Source organism: Alternaria rosae, assembly GCF_020736505.1.
Source record: "Alternaria rosae strain MPI-PUGE-AT-0040 chromosome Unknown BKA58scaffold_4, whole genome shotgun sequence".
NCBI lineage: Eukaryota > Fungi > Ascomycota > Dothideomycetes > Pleosporales > Pleosporaceae > Alternaria > Alternaria rosae.
Genome location: NW_025763573.1, coordinates 167624 through 194252, shown reverse-complemented (window position 1 = coordinate 194252; position 26629 = coordinate 167624). Strand labels below are relative to the sequence as shown.

Below are 26629 nucleotides of genomic sequence, written 5' to 3'. Positions count from 1 at the left end.
TTCCACCAGTGTCGCGTTAAGTGTTGTCTCGTCCACTTCTTCCGATAATAGAAAGACGGCAGAACACCCTAGAAGATCAATGATCATCATCAAGGCAAAAGTCATGGTCAGAACATTTAGATATTAGTCCGCGGTACGAGATCGAACCGGCGGTGCTTGCCACAGGGCGAGAAGGATTACTGCCCGGTGTGGGTGAACACATCCTGCATCGGTACAGCTGAAACATCGCGTACCCACCTCGGAAACCTCCCTCTCATTTCCGATCATGTTCTGATGATGTTCTGGGCCCACGTTCACGTTCAGCACGGCGTGGTTTTCAATGGTCTAGATTGACATTGTTTCTTCATCAGCTGAAAAACAAGGCCGTGGAAATGATGAACAGATATCGACCGGGGACAAGATTGGGCAACGTAATGATATACAAGTCGCGTGAGCGAGAATACTGCCTCAATGACTTCAGCCATAGGCCGGTCCGTAGTGACGCCGCGACACCGTTGTGCAAGGCTAAAGCACCTGCCGCCGAATATAGTGCAGGCATAAGTTATGTACATGGAAGGTAAGGCGCAAAAATGCCATTCGCCCTCAAGACGCTCATGACAACGCAGTAACACACACGAAAGCTTTCGCCCACCCTCTAGCGTCGCGTAGCCTCAATGGCTTTCTCCAAACCGACGATCCTCAAACTCTTGCCTCGGCCAAGTTTACCGCTCATTAAGCCAGCAGCGGGAATGAGCTTGTCGTCCCAGTGTCGGAACAGCACCTTCATGTCGCGAGGTACACCTTCTAGTACGACCGTGGTCACAGGCATAAATGGTCGGTCTTCTTCCGAGACAGCAAGCATGCCGTACGCTTGCGCGAACATCAGGGCAGTGGAGAATGCTGGCGCTTGTGTGCGAGACAAGGGACCAACAATACTGCGAAGGATTAGTGAACTGTAGCAGAGATCTGCAACGATGGGGCAACTTACATGTACATCTCGAAGAACGCGTCAAGTACATATACGTTCTCCGGCTCCAGGTCCCTCTGCGAGAAAGGCATGATTTCTTTGACCTCGGTCTTGACAGCACCGTGCGGCGTCTTGGGCGTAAGCGGCGTCTGTGGCCTCTGTTCAGCAGCGTTCCAAGACGGTCTTCGCAGCAGCGGTGCGAAAAAGGAGCTGCTCACCTGGAGTGCTTGGCCCCATCCTGCCGGCTGGCCGGTCGTTTGTTCAATCTTGTAGAGACGCACGCGGTACTTATCCGACGTGGCTTTGTAGCGCCAGTGATCTGCTGAGCGGGGGATGGCGGGGCCCTTTGCTGGGACTTGAGAGGGTGGGAATGTGTTGTTGAGGAAGGCTTGAGGTTCGGCACCCTCGTCGATCTCGTTGTAGTCGCCCGTGGGCGCAAGGTCCATGCCCATGAGGCGCGCACCAGACAACTCCTCAGCGGAACAGCCGCGGCCCTTCCACAAGTACACCTTGCCGGTCGAAGTGGAAACGAGGTAGGGGAAGGCAGAGCATAGACTCTTGAGAGAGTAGTCTACTTCATCAAAGGCGAGGTGTCCGAGATGGCGACGGCCGCAAAGCATGAACTCCTTCGATCCTGGCTTTGCGCCACGTCGTGTGATAACGATACCACCCAGAGCCTCAAAGAAGTTCGGTGTCTCTTGACCTTGACGAATGACTACAAGCGTCCCTTGGTTCTGACGTGCATGGTTCTTTGCGAAGAGCTGTACATCTTCCAGAATAGGTTCGGCCACACCATTGCCAGCCCATAGGTACACGTCCGTGTGTCTTCCGCCCCTTGCATCACCATAGACGTGCGTGCACAAGTACATTGAATCTTGGAACAAGATATGCTCTTCTTGCATAGGTATAGGTGTGAGTCTACCGTCGCCGGTTACTTCTTGTATCTGCTTGCGTAACGTGCGGATCTTCCCTAATGGACCAAGGTCAAGTGGTGGGGATTTCAGTGTGTGCATAGTGTCTACGTTATCGGGAAGCTGGCCCTCAGTAACGGGCGCTTCATCGAAGAAGTCGGCAAACATCCCGTCGTGCTTTGGGATAGTTGGTGACACAATGGATGGCTCAGAGAACGGCCTGTTTGCGCTTCCGGGTGGTGACATAGGCGCATTCTTGGGTAATTGAGGGCTTGAGTCTCGCGATCGAGATGCGACAAATCCACCCAAACTTCCAAGGCTGAAGCCCAGGCCAACCGGTTTCGGCTTCGGTGGCAGAGGCTTCGATTCAGTCGGTGACTGTTGGTTGGACTGTGGTGGGTTGGGAAGGGCCTTCGTCTCTGGCTCTGATGAGCGAACCAGTCCGGCGTCCTTCATCGCAGCTTGTTCGTCCGCTTGCGTTGGTAGCTTGATCGGAGACTTCACCCTTGTTGGAGCGGGTGATGAGGACGCCGACGACCTACCCCATAGTGTGGTGGCGCTCTTGACCGAGGAAAACGTCGTCTTCTCAGGCGAAGGCTCATCCTTGGCTGGTGAGATTTCTACGTTGGGTGTTGATATTTCTCGGAGTGGAGTCGATCTAGGACTCTCCGCTGCTGGTTTTGAAGGCACTGTTTGCGGCAACGTCGGGAGTGGACGGGAGAATCTAGAATGCGATGTCGGCGTTGATGTGGGTGATGCGGACGTTGGTGTTTCGACTTGCTTTGGTAGTGGAGACTTCAGCGGCGTGCTATGCGATCCAGAGACCCGTCTTTCGAATTCTTGAGATGTTGGCTTATTCGGTACTCTTGGTGATGATGGTTTCGGTGAATTGATAGACTCGGGCCGTGGCGTCTTCGGGGTGGCTTGGGATCCAGATACTCTTCGGTCCAGGTCCAGAGACTCTGGCTTCTTGGGGAGCTCTGGAGTGGAAGTCTTTCCGAAGTTACCGGAAGAGATGCGAGATGATTTGGCAGGCGTGGCAGGCTTATCAGTCGACGACTGTCTGACCGGCGTCCTGGCTACTGGTCGCTCCTCTGATTTTCCGTTAGTCTTGGAAACCTCGGAGCTGGGAAGGACATGCTCTGGTTTCACCAAAGGAGCAACAGCAGCAGTAGGTACCTTCTCTTGAGCCTTTTCCTGAACCTTTTCCTGAGCCTTGTCCTGAGTCTTTTCGGGTTCGGCGGTCGTGGATTTCGGCGCCCTTCGCTTCGGTCCGCGGGCGCGGCCCTTGGTCATGTGTTGCAGCTCTGGGGCAGGTCCACTCTTCTCTTCTTGCGCAGGCCTGGTAGGGGACACGTCTACCTCAGCACTTGATGTAGACTTGTTCGTCGCTAGAGGCGGTGGACCTCGAGCGAGCATACCGGCTAGTGCAGGGTTGAAGCGACCTGCCAGCTTGCCAGATATAGCTGGCTCTTTTGTCGAAGTAGATGCAGGCTGTACTGGCTTATCGTTGATGGTAGGCCTGTTCGCCGCCAAACTCTTCCTCCTAGCCAGAGCTTCTGGTATGGGTTCTGGTTCTTTCGGGGCTCCAGCTTTTGGGTCACTGTCTGCTCGGTTCAGACCCTTCTTCTTTGCAATAGCTTCTGGTGTTGGAGGAGATGGTTTCGATGCGCTATCGGACCGCTTCAATGCTGAGCCCTCTTCCTGGGCCTTGTCGAAGATGGTAGATTTCCTCTTGATGAGGCTCTCCCTGAACTCGTCTTTCCGGACTGTAGGCTTGGGGCCTCCAGTCACGTTGAGTGCAGTCTTTCCCCGTGTGATGTTATCCTTGAGCACGTCAGGCGCAACATAGTTCTTGGTCTCCGCCTTTCGTAGACGGCCAAATACGTTCTGCAACTCATTGACCTCATCCTTCTTCGAATTGTCAGGAGGTGGTCGGCGCGGCTTCAGCCCGGCGCGGAAGTCCTTCTTGGGTGGGGTTTTCGGCCTCGCCGCTGGGGAGCCACGCCCTGTATCCTGGGTAAATCGCGATGCTACTGGCTTAGATTCGGTGGGCGTTGCTGGCTGTTCAGCTGTTGGCGGCGGTGATTGCGATTTGGTGGGTGTAGGAGCGGGTGCTTCTACGGCAGCCTTTTCAGGGGCGTCCTTGTCGACTTCAGGCTCAGCTGCCGCTGCTGGTGCCTCAGTCGCGAGCTTGGATTCTGACTTCTTGGCGAACAAGGGCTTCGGTGCCAATGCAGGTGTTGGGCTGGGAGACTGCTCCTTGACAGTCTCCATCTTCTTGGGCTCAGCGGCTTCCTCCTTCTTGGGGGACTCGGGCCTACGAAGACCGACAGGCTTCAGTTGTATGTCCTTGATGGGCGAGGTGCGACCAGACCCCGATGGCTCTCCGAATGGACTGCCTTTGCCCAGGTCAACACTACTGCGCTGTTGCTTGATGCGATTGATCTCCGCCATCCACGCAGGTTGCGCCGGCGCGGCTTGCTTGGGCTTAGGGGACTCTGGCCTGCTCAGCGCGCTCTCTAGCCAAGTCGACTTTGTTGGGCTCCACCGCTTCGAGGGGCTCGGAGGTGAGAAGTCGTCGTTCAGTGCGTCCTTGTCGCTGAAGGTGGATGCGACGGACTTGGCTCGGCTATGACGGTGAGGTAGGGCTGGCTTCACGAACTCGTCTTTGGGTGCGCTGTCTTTGTCGGCGGCGCCCGTGATGGTCGCATTGCTGTAGCTCGAGGCGGGGCGCGAGGAGGACGAGGGCTCGATGGAGTTGTCTCTGCTGAGGTTAGGTCGGTCGAGGCCGGAGAGTGAGCCGTAGCCTGTTATGGCGCTGCCGCGGTTGCTCAGGGTAGAGTTTTGTCTGCTCAGGACTGGCGGTGTCTGGGTGCTCCACCGCTTGCTTACGCTATCGCTGCGCTTAAGCATGGCACTTTGCACGAAGCCGCCCATGCCCTTGGTAGGCGAGGCAGATCGTTCCCGTTCGGGCGATATCCTCCCTTGTGTCGGCGACATGGCAAGGGCGCGTGCGGCACGTTCGCTGTCCCCACCGTCGATCGAAGAGCCTTGTTCAGACGGCGGGGCGAACTTTTGGGAGTCGAGCGTTGGGAGAGGAGAGCGCCCCTTGGCGAGCGGCTCTGCATCGCCCCCTGATATCGACGTGTTGGTGGAAAAGCGGTTGCTCATCATGGCGCTGCCGCGTACCGAGCCGCCGCGAGAGCCGGGCGAGCTGGAGCGTATGCTTTCGGCAGGCGGGCTGCTGACCTCGGGCTCTATGGTAGACTCGCGTGACATGCCCGGCAGCTGTCTCCTGCCCGACACAGATCCTGCCTCTGAAGCCGTCTCGTCTTGGTTTTTCCTGTATGCCGCTGAGCCCCTTCCGCTATCCTGTGTCTGTCGGAAGAAGGCTGGGTCCTTGGCGCCTAACGAGGCGGCGATGGAGGTTCTGGAGGGATTGGCCTCGGGCGACGAGGGCGGCTCGGGTGTGTTGCTGGCTGACGGGCGCTCGGGGGACCGCGATGCTACTGACAGCGGCCGCCGTATGCTGCCAGACTTTGGCCTCTGGTTCCATGATAGGGTGCCGGAGCGCCCCAATGCCGCAGCGCTGGTGGCGGGCTTCTTGGGCTCTGTGTCGTCGAGGGTCGAGGGCGTGGGCGTGGGCGAGCTCGTGAGGCGCTGCAGCGAGTCGTCGCGGGCGGTGTCTTGGGGCGGTGGGCTCATGGCGGGCGTGGGCGTGCTGGCAGCCTTTTCCTGCACCGTTCGGGGCGTGGCAGTGGCAGAGCGCGGGGACTGGGGCGTATATGGCTTGTCGGGGGAGATGGAGCGGGCTCGCTCTGTTTGGGTCAACAGCCGTCGTGAACTCTAACGGGCATAAAAACAAACCTGCTCTGCGCGCTAGTCGCTCGCTGCGGCCCTGTATCAGCTCCTCCTCGAGCTTCTTGACGCGCTCGGCATCTTCGCGGTCCCGCTGGTCGCCCAGCCGTTGAATCCGCTGCACAAACTCGGAAGGGTCGATTTCCCTCTCGTCGGACGCCATGGTGCTCGTGGGCGACGAGAAAGGCAGGCTATCACAGGCCAATGTGCGCTACGGGAGTTATGCGCAAGGATTGAAGCTGCTCGGCAGTGAGATGAATCCCAGGCGGATCTGGGAGCTAGACGGTCGTTAAATTACTTTGACTCGGTTATGTCATTCCTAGCCAGAATGCTCGGGTATGTTTCAGATGCGACGTCGACGTAAGCCCGCGGACAGGTAGCACCAAACGAGCGAATGAGGGAGAGAACAGTAGCAGCAGCAGCAGCAGCAGCGAGATAGAGGGATGCAGGTCGTCTAGACGGCCTCGATGGCTGTTTGTTTATACCATCGACGTCCAGCTGCGGCCAGTCGACGCCAGCTCCACACTTGGGCGGTTGGAGCTTGTCATTCGACTACCGCTATACTACCCGCATCCAGCCTTTGGGCTGCCGTGCCCCTGGCACCGCGATGCATGTCGACAAGCATCAATACAAGAACAGCCGCGCCTTTGCATCCTGCACCACCCACTCCAGGCCCTCCTGCAAGTTCATTCCCGTCATGGCACTGCAGGCCATAATGTGCCATTTGTGTGTCTTGATGGCGTCGAGTCGCAGTCCCTGTACGCCGCCGTCAGCATTGGCCCGCCAACCAGGCTCAACATCTTCCTAAGCCCTCACCCACCTCGCGAATCTCGTCTTCCGTCATGGACCCCGGCACATCGCTCTTGTTCTTGAAAACAAGCAGGCTCGCTCCAGACAAACGCTTCTTTTGTTAGCTCGTGGCGCTTGGGAGGGTTCATGCTTGTGCAAACCTCTTCCAGCAGCAACCCCGCCAACTCCTGTCGACAATCGTCTATCCGCTCGCGGTCAGTCGCATCGACAACCCAGATGAGCGTGTCAGTCTTCTCAAAATAGTTCTTCCAGTACGTCCGCAATGTCTTCTGGCCACCGACATCCCCTGTGCTGTTAGTACACGTTGGTGAGGGAACAACCAGGTGCAGTACACATATTGAGTTTGTAACTTTTCCGTCAGTCTCATCAGGCGGTCAAGGTTTGTCATACGTACCCGTCATACTCGATTGTCTTGATGATGAAACCAAGCGTAGGGCTGACACTGTTCACATCCTCGTTCATGATCTTCTTCACAATGGTCGTCTTTCCCGCATTGTCAAGCCCACTGATGCAGTGAGCCTCCGATCTCGCAGATAATCTTGGAATACGCACAGCATCAAGATTCGCATCTCCTTATCCTTGAGACGCGCTTTTCGCAGTATTGACAGCATCTTGTGCTTTTCACTTTCCGGGTTCTGTCTTTCTGTCAGGGAGTCAGTTGAGCAAGTGTGGAGCTCGTCCCTTCATCCGCTAAACTCTTTTTGGACAGTTGCCTTCGAGTGCATCGCATGCCAAAGCAACAAATCGTAATCTTGTCGCTCTCTAAATGTCCATCGTCTTACCTTCCGCTTTCTATTGTTGATTTGATTTGGGTAAGACAGATTGGAATTTTTTTTTTTAAATACTTGCTCGTCTGTCTCATCACGGAACATGTTTGTTCGCCGACTCACGATACTGGGTACAGTACGTCTTGATGTTATGTCGATAACTTTTTCCATAATGTTCTATCTCGATCGTGCCTGCTTACCTGCATGTCTGCATTTCTCGGCAGGCACTAGCGGTACACACGTGGGATGTGTCACAGCAAGGTAAATCCAGTGAGAGGAAGGAGGTGAGGTGAAGCTGGCATGCTCTCGCCAAACCTATTAGGCAGACTCATCACTAGGAAACCGTGGCTCGGGCTTTGAATGCTCCTCCATCTTAAGACTATCTTCTTCTTTATTTTGATCGCTCCTTCTGCTCCCATCAGCATTGTTTGGGACCCTCTCGTCCTCTTCCCAGTCAGAAGTGTCGGAAACCTGCATCATGAGCCGCACCGCGCGTAATTGGTGCCCGCGCAGCACGCTGCCTCCGCTGCCTCCATTGATCGAGCTGGACGATGCTATGGTCAAGGATGCTCAGATCGACACGAAGTTCGCCAAAGAATCCATGACTTGGCAGCAGGAAAAGGATTTCGGAAACCTCTCGGTAAGTGAAGACGCATCTAGCTTCCCGTACCGAATTTATACCGCTCCAGGGTGACGACGGACAAGTCTTGCCACCTGCTCCCAGACTTCCCACTTCCCCTACCCTTACAACTGACACGCAACACTAGCTTAACAAGCCTCAATCTGGCCATCATCACTGGGTGCCCTTCGCAGCTGAGGAGAATGCTCCCGTACAACCAGACGACCCGGATAGCTGGCTAGCTCGGCAATCCGAATTCTCCAACCCACCCAAGCAATCGCGTCAAAACGGCCGTGGTAAGGCAGCCGCTCACCACGCTAGCGCCGTCGAACCTCCCAAACCTACTCTCCCAACTCCACCCCGCATCATAGATCCAGACAAGAACCAGAAGCCGCCAAACAAAAGATCTTCGCGCAACAACAACAAGAAAGCTGGCAACAATATGGCCGGACCGACCAATGGAAGAGCGAGTGTATACGTTCCCCCTCACCTCCGCAACTGCAACTCTGCCGATGGTGGAAAGGCAGACTCTGCTCATGATGGCAGCGTCGCTATCAATGGATCGCCTGCTACGTCCGACCAGTCGAAGCTAGCGATGAACAGCAAGTCTGATCTTATCTCGTAAGTCTACCATCGCGTGCCTCAATGCCGTGAAAGACATCATACAATTCAGGTTCACTTACATGTGTGCAGCAATGGTGCAAATCATCAGCAAGATTCGTCTTCTTCGTCACCAACAACCTCGCGCGGCAATGGAAAGTATGGGCAGCGTAGATCTGCGATGCCTGAACCCGTCGCCTACAACGGCTGGGACGAACCCAAGGCTGAGCCCCCACCTACTACCAAAGCTCCGGGAAATCCACGATGGCCTCGAGGTCCACAGCCTTACAAGAAGACAGTCTGGCCCAAGACAAAAGATATGAAGTATATACCCTCAAGCAGCGACAGTGATGGCGGCGTCAGCTTCAAGTCTAACAGCAATGGAGACCCGGAGTACGACATCAAGAAGCTGACGGACTGGAATGGTGACTGGCTACCTGTTCCTGAGACTTGGAACGGACGTAAAGGTCACGCAGACCGTCATTTTGGCGCTCACATAGCGCAATGGGTTGACGCAATCCCTGGCGAAGCCAAGGTCCAAGTTTACCTCCCACCCAACACATTCACCTTTGGCAAAGAAGTTGCACCTCGCTACTGGCTGGAGATAAAGATCGAGGGTGACAACCTTAGGGAAAACTGGCAGAAACTCGTAACCACGAAGTCTGAGCCTAAACTTGTAGACGAAAACGATCTCATCGACTACCTACCTTGGTGGGAGCTTTACGAGGATACCATATATGAAGAGACCATGGATGCCGGTGACGGCCAGGACCAGAAGCGCCTCACACACGCATCTAGCTATCTCCACCCTCTGACAGCTCCAGATGCTAGAGTTGACTTGGATGATGAAAAATGTCCTACTGCACCTCATGTCTTGGCTTCCACTGAAGCCAAGGTCCAGGCCATAAATAAGCGTATAGCGGACAAGTATCGCAAAACGATGGCGAAACGGAGCCGTCCCATGCCAGAGTCAAAGCTGCTCGTTCAACAAATGGTAGATCGTCGGCTGCGTCCTGAAGCCAATATATACATTCGCCCTATTCAAGTCTCGGACGTTCTAGGTATCACAGTAAGTTGATCATGCTAGATCTTTAATGAACTATATGTCTTTCTAACACCAGCTATAGGAGATCTACAACTTTTACGTCAGGGACACCATCTTCACAGCCGAGTTCGATGAACGCACTGTAGCTCAAATTGCTGCGAGAATCAGTGATATTACCAGCGCAGGACTTCCATTCCTGGTCGCCGTGTCCAAGAGCAATCAGCACAGGATCGACCCAGGCTATGTGAACGAGAAGATTGTCGGCTTCATCAATCTCGACGAACACTGTGGTCAGGCGACTCAATTCCGCTACACATTCGAGTTGGAGTTGTTTGTCCACCCGGGGTTCGTTTCTAAGGGAATCGGCAAGTGCCTTGTGGATCGACTTTTGGAGATGGCCGATACCAGCTATCGCGCCCGTGGTGGATACGAGTACGTCAACAACTTTGAGTATCTCAAGACAGGGCCGTCAAGAGTTGTCAAGACCATCTTGCTCAACGTTCACCACGAGAATGGCGAAGACTTGGATGCTGGTTGGCGAGGCAAATTTCTAAGCGCTTGCAAGTTTGTCCGGGTTGGCAGACTTCCGAAGGTTGGACACAAGCATGACAAGGTCATCGACGTCTCGATCTTTGCGCATCATACCAAGGAGGATATCGATCCGAGCGCTCGTCCCACTGTAGCGGGCTAAACATGGTCGTACATGTTACTACCAACAACAAGTAAGTCGTCCATGCTTACACAATATCTCAAACACTGACACCGCAGCTGCAAGACAATTTCGCTGTAGCGTCAATCGTCGAGTACTCCATCGATGCGGACCAAATGAGTGAGCCTACTCTTGCACTTCAAAAGTGATCCACCAGATTGTTCCTTTTTGCTTTGAGTACTGCGGATTCGCAGTGGAAAATGCGTCATCTTGATGATGGTACGGAGTTTGCTTCTTTCTTCTAACTGATCCTGAGTGTCGTGGTAAAACTTGCATCTGGCGGAGTTTTGCGCACATGGACATCGACGGAAGACAGATTCCGTGCGGTCCTCTCAGTGCCTGCTTTCATGCCCACTATACCATATGTTCTTTCCTACGAAAATTAGATCTCTACTCTCAAGCACGCATTCCTGAATTGATGCAATGACCGCGGTGATGTCGTCAGCCTCCTTGTCGCGCACTGTACCCCACCAAAAGAAAGGGAGCGCGTCAAACCTCCCCACCCATGACATGTGACGTCACAACCTCCCCGAAGCTTGGAAACGCGCCACGCCGCGTAACCTGCGCAACTAACATAAAGTCGTTGCTCTCAAGACCCTTAGGCAACTAACTCAATAAACTCCTAGCTCCTACCGCATTTCGTATCCTTGGAATAAACAAACAATAAGCCTACACATACGCAGTACTACAGACTTACAAGCCGAAATCGTTCACCATGTCAGACAAGGAAGAGCCGCAGCAACAGCACATCCAGACCGAGCCCCAAGATGACGAGCAAGAGGAGAAGAAGGGCTCTGGAGGTCTTCTGAGCACAATCGGAGACCCCATCGGTAAGTCTTCTCTCCCCTTCTCCCCCTCCCCTCTCCAAACCACCACCAGCACCACTACATCACCCAACCCAACGCCTACTAACCCACATCCCAGGAAACGTCCTAGGCACAGTCCTCCGCCCCATCGGCGCGCCCCTCGAAAAAGGCGTAACAGGCCCCCTCGGCAACGCCCTCGGCGGCACCACGCGCCCCGCCCTCGGTCCCCTGATGGGCCACGAAGAAGAGAAGTCCGAGCTGCTGGGCGGCAAGAACAAGGATAGCTATGAGAGTAAACCGGAGAGTATTGCGGGGAAGGAGCAGACGGGGCAGAATCCGTTGGGCTTGGATCAGACGGGACGGTGGGGGTTCCAGGATGAGAAGTAGGTTGTAGGTGATATGGGGGATGTATACCAAATCGTGTGTTTGTGGATGAACTTTATGAAGTAGAGTCCAGGTGGAGAGTGGTTTCATGTTTTCGATGGTGTTGTTATTAGTACAGAATGATATGGGTATATTTTTTGGACGACTCCAGACGCCTGAGATATGGTGGTCGAGTGTTGTTAGAACATCTCGCTCATACCGCTCTCGCCCAAGACGCCCTCGTCGTATAAGCTCTGCTCCTCCCTCTCTTCTCTTCCGCCTTCTCGTTCGTCATGTGTATCATCCCTCCCCCTCTTCCCTCTAAACGTATCATCGAGCCCCTGCACCGTCCCAACACTATCCCCAAACCCATCTTCTTCCATCCCATTTTCCTCCCTACTATTCCCGTTAAACTCAGGTATCGGCGTCCGTCCAGTAAGTATATCGAATAAACTGTCGTCCGAATCCTCCTGCTCGTCCTCGTCATCACGCTCGAAGCGCAAGATCTTATCTTTGCCCTCAGGCCACACCAGTACGTGTGCTTGCTGATGACCGAATACGAGTGCGGGCTTTTTGTCCGGAGGGGTGGAGAGCCAGGTTGTTGACCAGCGGGGTGGTGCAGAGCCTGCTGGTTTACTGATTTGAGGGCATAGGATGAGAATGGCTGGGGGATGCTGGAAAGAGGATTGGTGGGCGGATGTGGAATGAGAGGTGGATGATGATGGTGAATGAGAGGTTGCGGCTGTGTAGAGATATACGGTTGGTTCGTCTTGGGTCGTCTGGATGAGTATACGGTTTGGATCGGTGGGGTGCCAGAGCAGGTTCTTGACTGGACTGTATTGGACTGTTATGCACCGAGGTCGGAGCATGGTAAGATCCCAGATCCACACTGTACATGGTGTGCTGTCGTCACGCGTCGCACATAATGTGCCGTCTGCGTTGAAAGTCAACATGCCGATGCCCTGCTTCATAAGCCCGGTTTCGTTCTTCTCCAAGGCTGCTTTTGGAGGGATGACGGGCTGCTGCGAGATTGTGAAGCTGCGGTTTCCCTGGCTATCGACATGTTCGCTGTATACGGGCGCACTGGGCACGTCAATGACGGGGGTGTGGTCCAGGAAAACAACGGGTGCGAAGGTGCGTGTAGACAGGATACGGACGCGACGGTCCCAACCCCCGACCGCCAGACGTTCATTGCCAGGCACCCATTCGAGCGTCTTGATGCCCAAACCTTCCACATCCCACTCGCTGGCGTCGTCTGAGGGCTCGCGGGTCATGGTGCGATACAAATGTCCGTCGGCAGTGTAGATGTGAAGTTTGTAGCCAGCAGAGGCTGCGTCCCAGACCGCCAGCCAGCGGCCATCGCGACTCCATCTCAGCCCTGCCGCATCGCTTGTCGTAAGCTCAACGCGATTGATGACCTTATATGTGCCTGGGGCCAAGAGCAATAGAATATCAGCGCCTGCTGCACGGCATAGCAGTGCAAGAACACCGCCTCTTCGTCTTCCACCCCTCGAGTCTGTGTCCTCGCCAGGCCGGTAGCCCCACCCCTTACCATCTTTGCCTACAAACTTGGGGTCGCGTATTTCTACGGCCCTTCCAGTCTTGAGACACCATATCTTGGCACATGCGGTGAAGTCGCTCCAGACAATGATTTCATCCTCGTTCGCACCAAACTCGGCATGCACATTCTTGCCCATGCCGCCTGAGCCATTGCTTATCACAGCGTTCCATCTTTCGTCGCGAAGATCGTATACGCGCGTTGTATCGTCGTCGGAAATGAGGACGCGGTTCGAGCATGGCCGCGGTGTGCGTGAGGATCGACGCGGTGGTGTTGAGCTGGGCGAGGGTCTCAATGTGGACGAGGTCAGCGGTGGTAGGGTAGGTGACGACCAGGCGATTCTCGAGTTTCTAAGATCATGACTTGAAGGTATCGTTATACTCCGCACGATCTCCAAGGTGGTAAGACAGCGTATTTGCAAGCGCGCGCCATTAAGGCATGCGGCGTGTGTTGCAGTTGGTGATGGGACGGAGGCATTAGTCGCTGGCACTGATCAGTAGCTACCGAGGCTTGAGGCTTCGCGTTGACGCTCACATTTGAACTGCGGGGTTACGACGACGTCTTCCATGGTCTGAATAGTCTTTTGAGGTACGCGACGGGAATGTTTGGATTCGGTAAACAAAGGCAGGTGCGGATGTTGGCCAATGGGAGCCCAAAGACGCCGCAATTAGCGTGGTTTCGGTCTTTGAACCAGTGCTGCGGGTAGTCGACGGGCGAAATCTCACATGTTCAGTCGCACGAAGCCGCTCAGAAAAGGCGACCTCTTTCATAATGCAAGAGGATCTGTTCTTATTCCAATCATAACCGTAACAGCAACGAGGGTATCGGTATGCACTGCAAGTCGACCAAGAAACGCTCCATAACACGCCATCAATCGTCCTGGGTATACTTTAGATGCAGTAGATCCAATCTCAAACCCAATCGTACTGTATAGAAGTGGAAAAGGGAATAAACCAAACGCTTGCTTGCTAGATCGCTCAATCCAAATCATCCATCTTCATTATCAGGGTCGCATCAGGGTCGCTCACGTCTGGTACACTGGTGCCTTGATCAAGATGCTCTTGCCACGAATCTGTACAAAGACACCAGCGGCCATGCGCACACGTGGTGGCGGGGCTTCGTCTTTTGGTCCACCAGAGCTACCCGGCGGATGTTGCGTAAGACTTTGCTGGCTGCCCCCTTGGCCGAGCGACGATTCCCGCTTGCCCAGAGTAGCAGGAGAAGCTGTCGGCTTCTTTGACCCACCAAAGCCAAACATGCCGCGCTTCTTGTCTTCTCTTGGAGGCTGGCTCCCCTGTAGTTGTGCTTGCTCTTGTTCGGCTAACGACATGTTGTCGTCAGGTCTAGAAGCCATGCTTCTGATCGAGGCTCTGTCGGCATCGTCCCGCTCCACGATAGGTGCTGTCAGCGCGGGGATGCCGGACTCGATCTTCATGAAATCGGGAACGATGCTATGATCAGGATAAAAGTACTCGATATGTACTTCGCGGCTTTCAAGGGGCAAATGTTGTGCAATGCCGATGGCGAGCTCGATGATCATGGGCACACCTCCATTGAGATCTGGAGGCGCAGGGTCGTTTAAATGCATTTGCAGAAACGCAATGAGTTTCTCGTTGAGTGTTTCAGTGAGCGACTCGCGATTGGTTGTCGCCTGTGGTGCCCTCAAAGTATCCGCGAGGCCCTCCAACGTGGCCAACCGCCAGTTGATAATCTTCGCAGCGAGCGTGTCTTCATCCTCGGCGCTATGACAAGGCGGCGAGAACTTGCGGATGTTGGAGACAATTGACTGCAGTTGCGTCGAAAAGCCCGGCTCGAGGTCTGGATGGAAGTACTTTTCAAATATGTTCTCCACTAGCCACTGCGAGATGACAGCGCGGCCAACAGCCGTCATCTCTTGCTTGCCTGTCTCGACGGCTGTTTTGTTGACCACCTTATGTAGCCACTGAGGTATTGTCTTCCAGTCTTTGCGGATTGAGAAGGACAGCTGTGCTATCAACCCGTCTAATCGATTGAAGCGTGTGGCATATTCGCTGTCATCCCAGGACGTACGAGACAGGGACAAGCGCTGGTTTGCGAGGGTGTTTTGTAGCTGATGGACCTGCGATTGCTGCTCGAAAAAGTATCGCTTTACCTTCTGGTACTTTTCACCTATGTTGTGTTAGACCAAATTGGCTCGTCCGCAGAGAATGTACTAACGCAAAACGTCATGCTCTTTTTGTAGCTTCTCGATTTCCTCCTCTGACATGTCGGCGACAGATGTCCTCGGCGGTGGCGTTGCCCGTCCCATCTCTGAAACCTGCTGGGGTTGCTTCTCACCGCGGTATGGCTGCCCTTGCGAAGCTGTTGGAACGACGTTAGCGTCGAATGTTGCAAGGCCCGGCGGGACAGGCGGCTGACCATGGGGCTGACCTTGAGCGGGCGGCTGTGAAAGCATGGACGACTCTCGCGACGGCGCGCCGGGCTGTGGCTGGCTGCCGTCGTTCGCTTTCCTGATGGTGTTCCTAGCATTGCTCTGAGCACTAGGCGCCATGTTGTCGTACGCTTGTGGGGGTGTTATGTTGGTCGGTAGTAGATCGGACGATTGGGGGTGCTGCGCGTCGTAGGTCTGGTAGGACGGCGGCTGGAGGGGAGACGGCGGGGCCAGCTGGTGGGACGAGGGGGGTCGGCGCTGCGATTCGAGTGTCTGGGCCTCTTGCGTGGTGTGAGGATGCTGACGAGACGCCTGTGGGGGCTGCAGGTCAGTCTGGTGCTGCGAGGCTGGCCGGCCAGGTTGAGGCTGTTGCTGCGAGTCTTGATGCGGCTGGAGCTGGGGCGCAAACTGCTGCTGCGGATAAAGTGTGCTTTGCTGCGGCTTGTCTAGCGGCGAGTGGCCCTGGGCCTGGAGTTTAGCTTGCTGCTGTTGGTACAGATAGTAAGTTTGCTGGATGTCTTGTGGGACTGGGCCACCCTGCCCGTGCAGCTGAGCGTTCTGGAGCAGAGGGCTTGGCACGGTTTGTGGGTTGAAGGCCTGGTAGTCGCTCGAAGCCTGGGGGTGCTGAACAGCTGGCTGGTAGCTCTGGTATTGTTGTTGCTGGTGCCGTGGCTGCTGGAGACCCTGGCCTTGGTGTTGCTCGGGGCTGTATTGATCTACCCCGCCTTGGGTCGAATAGCTTCCCTCCGTGCTTACCCTGTCAAGTGGGGGCCGATTGTACTGCTGCTGTTCCTGACGCGGCGGCGGAGCAAACTGCTGAGGCTGCGGCAGGTTTTGTTGGTACTGATGATCTTTGGGCGGCACCTGGGGCGTCTCGTCCTTCTGCAGGAATGGATCGAGATTGTCTTCGTCCTGCTCGTTCGAGGCGGGCAGATGAGAAGTCGACCCTTGGTGCTGATGCCACTGCTGCACACGGCTCTCTTCCTGCGCTTGATACTCCTGCGCGCGGGGATCGCTCTTCCGGACGGACTGTCGCCTGCCCAGGCCGTTCTTCTGTGCTTTGGCTTCTTGGTCCTTGTGCCCTTTGACTCCGGCTGCAATGCGACTGCGCAGCGATGGTTTCTTGGCTTCTGGCGCGTATGCAGAAGGCGAAGGCTGGGACTGGGGCTGATAGGGGACGCGATGAGGCGACTCAGCACCAGACGCTGGCGCAGGGCCGGGTTGTTGCTGGTAAACCTGCGACGGCGACGACTGACCCAGAGGGAGATGGGCACTCAACCTGTGACTCGTCGTGCGCTGAGGAAACTGTTCCCTATACTGACCCTGTGGAGGCGCGCCAGCCGAGACCTGCTGTTGTTGCACAGAAGGCTGCTGAGTCTGTACAGGCGCCTGCTGGCTGTCTGAAGTATGGTATCGCTGCGCGGCGACCTGCTCGTTCACTGCCAGCGCTTGCTCGTCAGCCGCGCCGGCGATTGGCCGCCCAAATGCTTCCTTACCAGGAGGTACGGGCGAGTGCTGCCCTGACGAAGAAATGTCGACAGATTGGTGCGACCGATTCGACTTGGTCCATGGAAAGTTAGGCATCGCAGTGATGACAGCTTCAAGCTCCGCCTGGAAGCAGGTTGTCGATGGCGGGGCGGAGACGACGCGCTCAGCTAATAATAAAACGAGACTGAGCAACCATAGACTATACCCGGGTAAGATTGCATTGCGCGGTTGGACAGATTTCTTCACGTACAGTGCATCGAGCTACATAGATGCACGGCGTAGGTGATCAAGCCCAAGCCGCCGCACGTGCAGGCATGCAGAACTAATGGAATGACATGGAGAAGGCAAGACCAGTCCCGGTGCAGTTAACACCGGACCAAGTTGCTGATATCGCGAGCCGTGGCAGTGCTGCTATTGCCAATTACCTGCCAGCCTGCCTCTAACGCCTTTCTGCTGTTCAAGCCTTCCAAGGCGCAATCGACGTTTCGTCCTCCCCGTTCTGTGGCTGCACTCCCGCATTCCAGTGACACAACGAGACGACAGCAAACGTCGCTGGATCCAGATACATACACTGTGCCCATAGCCCGGCGGATGGAACCTGCAAACAAGAACGCCAAGTGGGGACAGCAGCTGTTAGTGTAGGCGGCGTTGCAAGCCTTCCTCTGCTCAACGTGCCTGAAGCTGCAGCCGCCCCTGCGTATCGCCTAGGGTATGCAAACTATACATATCGCGTCTCATACTTGTACACTGATTGTCTTGCTTTTCGTGTGCGACCGTGACAACTGCGACGTGTTCAAAGAGCTTGATGCCTACAATGGCACATTGCATCGTCACCATTACGGACTATCTCGAACCGAGCAGATCTGCATACGAGCCAGACTTGCATCATCTTGCTCATGTTCCCTCAGCTCCGTAAAATGTCATGGGGCTATTTTTGGCGTCTGACATGTGCTAGCCGCGTTCGACTAGCTTGCCTATCGTTTCGGTTCTGATGCCTGTGTAAGGTTTCCTAAGCTTCCACGTTACACCACTTTCACACAAACCTCAACACAAGGCTGAGGTCTCGAAAAGCTGACCATCAGCCACTTCATGCACGCAATATAGCCAAACTCAGTTATCGGTCTCTCCGACACTTTACCGGCATTGACCGGACAACAAAAGACGCAAACGTATGCCGGTGAGGCGGTTATGCACGCCTCCTTGGAGTTGTGGGGACTGCTGTATGCGCAAGTACGGCGCTGCCAGGGACGATCTCTGTATGAGACACTATTACGCGCTTCTCTTCTCGATCGCAATTCCAGCATTGATGCAATGTCGAATCATCTCGCAATAGGGTCTGCGAGGAGCTTACCCAGACCATAGGTACCTACAATACCGAAGCAAGGGAACACCGATAAATTCATGCGTGCGAGTCGATGATCATTGCGATATTTCTCAAACAAGAGCAGCCTTTCGCATGTGTATTCTATGGATTGCGGAAGTTGTAGGTGGCTCGTTGTCCACGGGTCATCGCGCTACCACTGAACGGCAACCAAGGTGTAGCTTTGTGATCTCGCACAAAGCAGCTGCAGGCGATTTTGATTATGATCAAGTGAACGCACTTTCATTCATACGTAATGGAACTGCGCAATCCTCAGCTCCATAGCCTGAAAGTCATCCACTGAAACTTTACGATCGTTATTCTTACTACAACCACTTCAACACAATTCACGAATTTCTCCAACCTCTCCTCCCCAGCATGGCCGACCAACAGGTGTTTCAGTTTCTTGATCTACCAACAGAAACACGTTTGGCGGTTCCAAGTGTCTCCCGGTCAAGACGGTACACCACGTTGTTCGAACAGATCACTTTGCTTTCTGGTCCGACAACCGTCGTTATTACTCTAATCACTTAGCTGAACATTTCCTCGAGGAAGGACCACTATTCCAAATGCCCTCTTCGAAATGGCCTGTATACTCCATGAGGATAGTTTGCAAGAAGATTCCTGGCCTGGCTATTCTCGGTACCAGTCAAAAGATTCAGTTGGAAGCCAGTGAAGTTCTGCATCCAAAGTTACGAGCCATCAGTGAATTACCAGCGCAGATCATTGTAAACAGCATCTCGCTCGGTAGTTTCGACATGGCTGATGTGGTGACTCGATTGTCATACGCAAATACTACCTATTGGATAAACAAAAGTCGTCTGTTGGACCGGCCCGTAGCAGCACCTGAGTTGCGACCAGGACTTCAACCCCGATCTCGACCCGTTCACCTAGCCATACGCAATTCTTTCATCGACAGAGACACAGCCGACGCGTCAATGGACGACTTTAGAATGGAGTGTCTACGGAATTGCTTCTATTGGTCACTTAAACATGAATCAGCCATGCGTTTTCGTACTACGAGTTGCATTACAGATGGCTTTTTCCCGCACATTGACCAGCACTTGCATCTCCGTATGACTGGGTTGAATTCACAGGAGAAAGAGGCTTACGACATATTTCGACCTCTGGATCATAAGAGCGTTGGAAGATGCGGTAGTTGCATGTCCACCTCGCTCATCGATAGCGGTGACATTGTTGGTGAAGAGGAATGGGAGAATGAATGGCCAGAACATGAGAGCTACCAATAAGGGCTAGGTCAGTAGTAAGACGAAGAATAGAAGTGGTTTCAAGCATAGAGAGGTTGAGCTGGATACTACTACACAAGTCTACCGACTAACCACTAATATCGATCAACGCACTTTCAAAATGGAACTGAAAACGAACTCGAGAATGACTTCTGTAGAGGCATCAGTTGCGTCACACAACACTATAATCTCAAAGCAATCTTACCTTCACCTCTACTTTGAGTCTGTGCGCTTACTGACCGTACTGCGCCTAGCAGGCACTCAGTTTCCACTCATTCTTCTCACCACACCACATCAGCTTGCAACCCTGACGCATCAAGAACCTACCCGAGTTGACTCAGGCGCCGACGTCTCCAGCGACGGAACGAGTTCTCTTCATGCCCAAGCCATGAAGGTATCAACCACCGACCTACCTCCGTCTGAGACTGCCACGATGGAGACATCAGAACAGCCGTGTCGACCATTGTCCACATTGCTATACCCAAGGACAGCGGAAACGCCATCAGCATACGAAACATCACTCCCACTTCCGGCCATTCTACAAGGACATGAGCCACTACCATTCTCACCTTCACCACCGTTAAAAGCGCCCCAAGAACGTCCACTACCGTCCTCACCACCAAACTCTCCACCGCTCATCGTCGTTCAGCCTGTTCCAGAACCCACCTCACCCATATCGCCCTTCCCAGCAGCCCTCCCATCCCGCCCTGAGCCCGTGAAAAACGGAACTTTCATCTCCCGCCTCTTCAAGCGCACGCCCGCTCACCACAACGATATAGAGCTCGGTTCGCTTCCCCGGTCTGGTTCACAAGAGATTCTCGCTTCGGACCTGGAGCAGGAACGTCGGCTGAGAAAGGCTAAGATGATGACCATCTACATGATTTGGGCAGTACTTTTTCTCATTGCGATATTCGGGATCGTGACTGGGGCGGAGTTGATGCGGGCTTCGGGGGGGATTCAAGGTGATAAGAAGGATATTATTAGGTTTGAGATTGTTGATGCGGATGGGGAGTAGAAGGGGTGTGTGGGGGGGGGGGATATGGATTCGTTAAGGGACGTACATTGAGTCAGATAGATCGAGGTCTAGACAAAGGCCACTAACTAAGAGAGCAATTTTGCCAGCATGAGTGTCGGAACAGTAGATACCGAGATGGAGGATATCACAATGAAAGGTGGTTGGAATTTCATGAAGACATGGTGCGAGAAGGCCATGCTAGATATGCTTCGTCATAAAGATCTTGCAATGAGAAAATAGAAAACTGTACCCAATCTCATCCGACACTCCACGTGATTTCACAATTCAGGAAGTCGCGTTCGGGCACGTTCAGACATCAATCATGCTCTCTTGTGCCTTCCCTTTACGCCTGCCCGCTATCTCCTCGTTCCGCTAGCTCTCGCCTACCACCGCGCAATCACTCTTTCTACTTACTGCCGACTACGCGAAATCCGCAGTATCTACACTGTCATCTCCCGCGCTGCCATAAGTTTAGCACCTACTAACACCACTGAAACGCTCCTCCTTGACTTTCGAGCAGAACGGCCGCTCTTACCCGCTATGAACGCCTCCGATAGCGAGACCGACTATTCCATAGACGATGACCTCTCGAGCAAGGGGTCTTACGACGGCTGGGGTGACTTTGGCTGCGGCGATCTATACGAGAACATCTTCGGCGACGACGACGATCACGTTTACACTGAACACGCCACCTACATCACCATCAAGACCAACAATTTCGCATCCAGTCGAGTCACTCCGCCCACCGTATCTTACAAGTATCGTTCGTCTCGCTCAACAGTAAACCGCCGCGATCCTTCCGTTGACGTATTGCTCATCCTCTCCTTCGTCATGGTGGCACTATTGTTGCCCGAGGCAGCAATTGTCTTCTTCAAAGTTATGGGCTTCATACTGGTCGAGACTACATCACTTTTGTTCGAGGTAGTCATTCTTCAACTTGAATTAGCTGCCTTCTTAGTCCTTGTGGTGCGGGCGGTGAGGGCAAGAAGAGGATAAGAGATTCAAGTGGAAGGTCTAAAAACAAGCAGAACGGGTGAAAAGGGACAGGACGCGAAGAACGAGGGTATCGAAAGAAAGGTGATGAAATGAGACGCGCTTGTTCTTGTTCAAAGGAAACACAGATCGCTTCAACGCGCAAGCATCATCGAGACACAATCGAAGTTACTAGATGGTATCATTTACTGTATATGTATGAGCAGAGTGAGTAGGCTATTGCTGGATCTCCTCAACATATCCCAAAGCCTCTCCAACCTTGACCTTCATTCCTTGTTCAATGTTCCACTTGAATCCACCCTTCCTCTCCATACCGGTGAAGCCTTCGTCAAGACTGGGTCTTAGACCCTTTGGCGCCTCAAACACCAAAACGATGGTACTTCCGAGCTGGAAACCACCCATCTCTTCACCACGCTTGAGAGAGTATCCACCTAGTACGCGACTGGCGGAAGTGTAAGAGGCCTCGGCAAAACCAGAGTAGGGTTGTCCCCTTGCTGCAGCTTCTTCGGCGGCGCGGTCAGCGGCAGTGTCGGTGGTGAGGCTGTTGGTACGGAGTTCGCGATCGAAGTTGATCTTAATAGATCCGACGTTGGTGGCGCCGACGGGCGTGTAGGAGAAGAAACCCCATCGCCAACGACCGAGCAGTACGACGCGCTCGTTCAAGGTGAAAAGACCGGGCATGGTGCGTTGTAGGTATGGGGATACACTGTATAGTTCGCCAGCGAAGTGACGGCGAGATTCGACGACCCATGATACTGGAGAGTGGAAACGATGGTAGTCGCCTGGAGCGAGGTATACGACGCAGTAGTAGAGCGCGGTAGGTGTCTTATTGGATGCCGGTGCCCACCAAGGCCGCTCGGCTTCGCTCAAGGCCATCTCGGCGCGTACCTCAGCTTCTGAAGAAGCAGCTGGTGCGGTGGACTGGTCCGTGGGCATTTCAGATGGCTTTCCATCTTTTGGCCATGGTCCTGAGAACAGGTTGGGCAAGGTATATGAGATGCCGTTCACGTTTGCGAATTCCTCATCTGCGCGGACGGTGTCTTCTTCGTCCTTTGCTGTCTTTTCGTGTTCGCTGGTGATGACCTGAGAGTTCACGACGTTTTGAGCGGGTGTGCTGGGCTTGGTGGAACCTAGAAGCGCATCTAAGCTGTACGTTACGCCTTTGACTTGTTCGACTTCGCCGTGCTCGATGGTGCCGAATTGGATGACTTTGCCGTCTGCGGGAGAGAGGACAGCGTTGGGGTTGGGGTCGAGAGGGCGGACTCCGGGTTTCAGGGTGCGGTAGAAGAAAGCAGCGAGGTTAGGGTAGACATGGAGATCGGGCTCAGAGACTTCGGAGAGGCTGCGACTTGTTAGCATTGGGCGTCACTACTAGGCTGATGGTTGCTGACTTGACACCGAAGATCCAAGAGTAGAGCTTGAAGCCGGGTACTCGAAAGTAGTATGGAATGTCGATTTCGTTGAAACGCCCCCAGACCCGTGAGAGGGCCTTGAGAGGCAGCGTGGACATGACCTGGACCGTCCATGGCCCGCTCGGTCGTATTCTCTCGCGCTTCTTCGGTCGGCCCTGGTTGTCCACTGCGCCTTCTTCACCATTCTGTCTCTCAGCCTCGGTATGCTTTTCCCTCCGTTGTATGCGATAGAGCTGGAATGCGCCGAGGAAGCCGATGCCGAGTGCAATTGGTATCGGCTCCCATTTTATCTTGGTGTTGTTGAGTGCCGAGCCGAGCCGTGACCTGAAGGACTCTTTCCTGTGGAAGTTCTGCTTGTCACATGCTGCGCGTGTCGAGGAGAAGGTGCGAGACGGGGCGGAGAGGCGCGCATGACGGTGTGCGGGCGTTTGGAACCGCGGGCGGAGAGGGGCTCGCATGAGCTGGCGCGAACAGGAAGACGCCATGGCTATGTTGTATGCATTGGTCTCGAATGTTGCAGTGCGGGAAGACGGCCAATTCCCCAGCGACGAGATGACGGCTATGGCGTCGCGTGGTGGGAAAATCAACTTCCTCGGTTGACCAATGACGTATCCATCGGCGACGGGGCTCTAGCGCGCAACGGCGTCTACCGCTGGACATGGACAGTTCAATGCATCGCGTGCACAGGTCAAGCTTCTCGAAACATCCAAAGTCGAGGCGGCACGGACGCTCAGATTATCCGCCAGGACTTCATAGCAAATGGCAGGCGCGACCGTGGTCCTAAGCTGATACCAGGCTCTAATTCGGACACGTCGTCACTTCGCAGCTTCCACCTGCACTCTCCATCTCGCACCATAGTCCATCACTACACACAGCGACCATGGCGGAAGAAGCGCAGACAGTCAACCTCAAGATCCTTTCACCCTCGTCTGAGGTGGAGGGTGGTGTGAACCTCGCAGACGTGCCCGCTTCAACCACGGTCAAAGAGCTCCGGAGCCGCATACAGGATGCCGCGCCCTCGAAGCCTGCCCCAGAGCGCATGCGCCTCATCTATCGCGGAAGAGTAGTCGCCAATGACGCCGATACACTGAGCAATGTGTTTGGCGTTGACAATGTAGGGTCGCCAACCACGTGCGGTAGACCCACGCTGATGGTGAATACAGCTACGTGAGAACAAGGACCAGAGCCTGCACTTGGTTCTACGGGAGCTCCCCACTACTGGCGACCCTTCAACGTCACCTACGCCACGATCCGCGACTGTCCCGAACCCTTTCCGCCCTGCGCAAGCCCCGGCTGTACCCGCAAATCCTCTGCAGACGAACCCATTCCGGGCGCTGCCACAGGCTCGACCACACTCGCTCCCACCACTACCACCGCACCATCATCATATCCCGGGCCAGGCAAATGCGGTTCCCATCCCCCTCCCTCTTCCCCCACAACTACAGCAACAGTTCACGCAGGCCATGGCGCAACAGGGACAACAGAACAACGAGCAGACCCCAGATTCGACATCTCAGCAGCCAGGACCAGACGCACAGAGACCCGCGGATTCTGCTCAAGGACTGCCCAATCTCCCTGGAAATGGCGACCAGCCACTACGACGTGAAGGCGTTGGTCCCAACGGGGCGCGGTGGACAGTTACATACAACCAGGTCAATATACCGGCGCACATTCGGCAGCCTGTTCCTGCATTCGGCCTTGCTCAACCCCTAGCGTTCGGTCGTCCACCGGTTCCACCAGGCGTTCTTCCCTCAATGGGACACGACAGTACCCAGCGCTTGTTGCCACGCATCCAGACAATCTTCCAGGAAGCACAACGCGAGATGGAAAACGTGCGAACCTTGCTGCAGCCTGCGCGTCCATCAGAGACACAGACTGATCGACTTTCGATTTCAAACGCATCTCCCCTGAACCTACCAGTTTGGCGAATCGATCACATCCGCCAACACCTGAACACCATCAACCAGAACTTGAACGTTGTAGAGCGGGCCCTCGCCCTTCTCCCTACGGAACCGGAAGTGGTAGCGTTGAGACGCTCAGTAACCGAGATCAGGGTGGACGCACTAGAGTTGAACATCATACTCGATCGTCAACATGGCGGAAGCCCCAGTCGATCAAGCATGTCCACAGCCATCAACACTCCGATTCTCGGACCTTCCTCTAGCACAATACCAGGCGCTCCGATCATTACTCCAGCTGTACCTACTACATCTCAACCACGTATACAGAGCACTACACAGACAATGCCTGGAGATGCGCCAACGGAGTTGTTTCTCTTATCAAGCCCCCAGGGCCCGGTTGGCGTTCTGTTCGATCAGCAAGGCACATACACCACCGCTCCCATGGTTTCGACACTTCCATTTCAGAGTTTTACAAACCAGTTCGCTCAAAACAGACAGCTTATCGCTGGACTTGGACAGCAGATGGCACGGGGGAGTCAGCCGCACAATCAGCTGAACAACGAGCTGCACAGGCAGCTAGCCAACATGAGCCAGACCCAAGCTCAGAACCTATTCCAGAATCACAATCAGAATCAAATTCGGAATCAAAATCAAAATCAAAATCAGAATCAGAATCAAAATCAGGATCAAAATCAGAATCAGAATCAGAATCAGAATCAGAATCAGAATCAGAATCAGAATCAGAATCAGAACCAGAACCAGAATCAGAACGCGGACGTAAACCAACCAGAAGAGAACGATCGTATGGTCAACGTCGCTGGGCATATGTGGCTGATCTTCAAGCTGGCAGCATTCGTTTACTTCTTCTCAGGAGGTGGTGGCCTCTATAGACCTATCATGCTCGGTATCGTCGCCGGTATGGTTTACCTGACACAAGCCGGCATGTTTCAAGAGCAGTTCAACGTTGTACGTCGTCACTTCGAGGCCCTTCTCCCTGTAGGAGCCTTGGCCGAACGCGTGGCTCAGCCCAACAACCAGCGCCAAGCACAACATCGAGGTAACCCATCACCCGAGGAAGCTGCGATGAGGATACTGCAGCAGAGGAGAGACCAGAGATTTGGATGGGTCAGGGACAGCATGCGTACAGTCGAACGCGCTTTTGCGCTGTTCGTTGCCAGCTTGTTTCCTGGTGTCGGAGAACGCATGGTTCACGCGCAAGAGGAGAGGGAGAGACTCGAAAGGGTGGCAGCCCGTGAAGAGAGGGAACGCCAGGAGGAAGAGGCGAGAAGAAGAGCGGAAGAGTCCCAAGCACAGCGCGAGCAGAGAGATGAAAAGAAGACCGAGGTCGATCTCGAGCCCCAAGATGGGTCGAATGCAAGTGCAGCCACCAAGGGCAAGGAGAGGGCAACGACAGAGGAAGAGGCTTCTGCACCGGGTCCTTCTTCATGATTGTATAGAGCGATATCATTCCACGGAAGTAGCAATACTCAGACAGATACCCTTGCATGAAGTAAATACATGTTTCATTCACAATGCAGCGTGGAATTTGTCTCATCCGGTGCTAACAAACCTTGGTGCCACACCAGTCTTCTGGACGCTTGCCAACAACAAGCCAAACTTCACGTGAGCTTTGCAGGATGTTCAATTTAGCTGTACCATTATTCGTACCATACTTGAGTATAAGCGAACCCTGTCGGTTGCAGTTATCGCTGATGGCCGACCTGGGTCGCGCCTGCCATTTTCAAGACCAGGGTCCATGCTAGCGCACAACCAGCTAGCTCACCTCCACACGCGGATTGATGCACCGA

The 26629-nt window shown here is 54.3% G+C and overlaps 9 protein-coding genes across 9 annotated transcripts; 4 read left to right on the top strand and 5 right to left on the bottom strand.

Annotated features, from left to right (window-relative positions):
• Positions 1-271: 271 nt before the first annotated feature.
• Positions 272-5881, bottom strand: BKA58DRAFT_455655 (uncharacterized protein; the record flags this gene model as incomplete). Its single annotated transcript, XM_046174565.1, has 3 exons — positions 272-914; positions 968-5678; positions 5728-5881. 3 exons carry the CDS (start codon positions 5879-5881, stop codon positions 635-637), a joined length of 5145 nt encoding a protein of 1714 aa, XP_046025762.1. The 3' UTR covers positions 272-634.
• Positions 5882-5981: 100 nt separating this feature from the next.
• Positions 5982-7249, bottom strand: BKA58DRAFT_381509 (ADP-ribosylation factor). The gene is made up of 6 exons (XM_046170018.1): positions 7081-7249; positions 6923-7033; positions 6861-6877; positions 6669-6814; positions 6539-6619; positions 5982-6474 (listed from the first exon to the last, which is right to left on the bottom strand). The coding sequence occupies exons 1-6, from the start codon at positions 7137-7139 to the stop codon at positions 6343-6345; spliced, it is 546 nt and encodes a 181-aa protein (XP_046025761.1). The 5' UTR covers positions 7140-7249; the 3' UTR covers positions 5982-6342.
• A 566-nt stretch (positions 7250-7815) lies between these two features.
• BKA58DRAFT_381504 (uncharacterized protein) lies at positions 7816-10381 on the top strand. Its single transcript, XM_046170017.1, has 5 exons — positions 7816-7935; positions 8063-8535; positions 8608-9583; positions 9642-10281; positions 10335-10381. The coding sequence occupies exons 1-4, from the start codon at positions 7852-7854 to the stop codon at positions 10248-10250; spliced, it is 2142 nt and encodes a 713-aa protein (XP_046025760.1). The 5' UTR covers positions 7816-7851; the 3' UTR covers positions 10251-10281; positions 10335-10381.
• Positions 10382-10882: 501 nt separating this feature from the next.
• Positions 10883-11549, top strand: BKA58DRAFT_140296 (uncharacterized protein). The gene is made up of 2 exons (XM_046164571.1): positions 10883-11098; positions 11193-11549. The coding sequence occupies exons 1-2, from the start codon at positions 10984-10986 to the stop codon at positions 11459-11461; spliced, it is 384 nt and encodes a 127-aa protein (XP_046025759.1). The 5' UTR covers positions 10883-10983; the 3' UTR covers positions 11462-11549.
• An 88-nt stretch (positions 11550-11637) lies between these two features.
• Positions 11638-13632, bottom strand: BKA58DRAFT_358159 (uncharacterized protein; the record flags this gene model as incomplete). The annotated part of the gene is made up of 2 exons (XM_046168705.1): positions 13530-13632; positions 11638-13478 (listed from the first exon to the last, which is right to left on the bottom strand). Exons 1-2 carry the CDS (start codon positions 13561-13563, stop codon positions 11638-11640), a joined length of 1875 nt encoding a protein of 624 aa, XP_046025758.1. The 5' UTR covers positions 13564-13632.
• On the bottom strand, positions 13633-17195 carry BKA58DRAFT_381500 (uncharacterized protein). Its single transcript, XM_046170016.1, has 4 exons — positions 16902-17195; positions 15405-16844; positions 15192-15335; positions 13633-15143 (listed from the first exon to the last, which is right to left on the bottom strand). The coding sequence occupies exons 1-4, from the start codon at positions 16987-16989 to the stop codon at positions 14020-14022; spliced, it is 2796 nt and encodes a 931-aa protein (XP_046025757.1). The 5' UTR covers positions 16990-17195; the 3' UTR covers positions 13633-14019.
• A 1436-nt stretch (positions 17196-18631) lies between these two features.
• Positions 18632-21511, top strand: BKA58DRAFT_400440 (uncharacterized protein; the record flags this gene model as incomplete). The annotated part of the gene is made up of 4 exons (XM_046171589.1): positions 18632-18752; positions 18788-19449; positions 19511-20462; positions 20805-21511. 4 exons carry the CDS (start codon positions 18632-18634, stop codon positions 21509-21511), a joined length of 2442 nt encoding a protein of 813 aa, XP_046025756.1.
• Positions 21512-21670: 159 nt separating this feature from the next.
• Positions 21671-23487, bottom strand: BKA58DRAFT_336009 (phosphatidylserine decarboxylase-domain-containing protein). Its single transcript, XM_046168252.1, has 2 exons — positions 22900-23487; positions 21671-22850 (listed from the first exon to the last, which is right to left on the bottom strand). The coding sequence occupies exons 1-2, from the start codon at positions 23403-23405 to the stop codon at positions 21725-21727; spliced, it is 1632 nt and encodes a 543-aa protein (XP_046025755.1). The 5' UTR covers positions 23406-23487; the 3' UTR covers positions 21671-21724.
• A 93-nt stretch (positions 23488-23580) lies between these two features.
• Positions 23581-26382, top strand: BKA58DRAFT_336006 (uncharacterized protein). The gene is made up of 2 exons (XM_046168251.1): positions 23581-24034; positions 24084-26382. The coding sequence occupies exons 1-2, from the start codon at positions 23801-23803 to the stop codon at positions 26268-26270; spliced, it is 2421 nt and encodes an 806-aa protein (XP_046025754.1). The 5' UTR covers positions 23581-23800; the 3' UTR covers positions 26271-26382.
• The last annotated feature ends 247 nt before the right edge of the window (positions 26383-26629 follow it).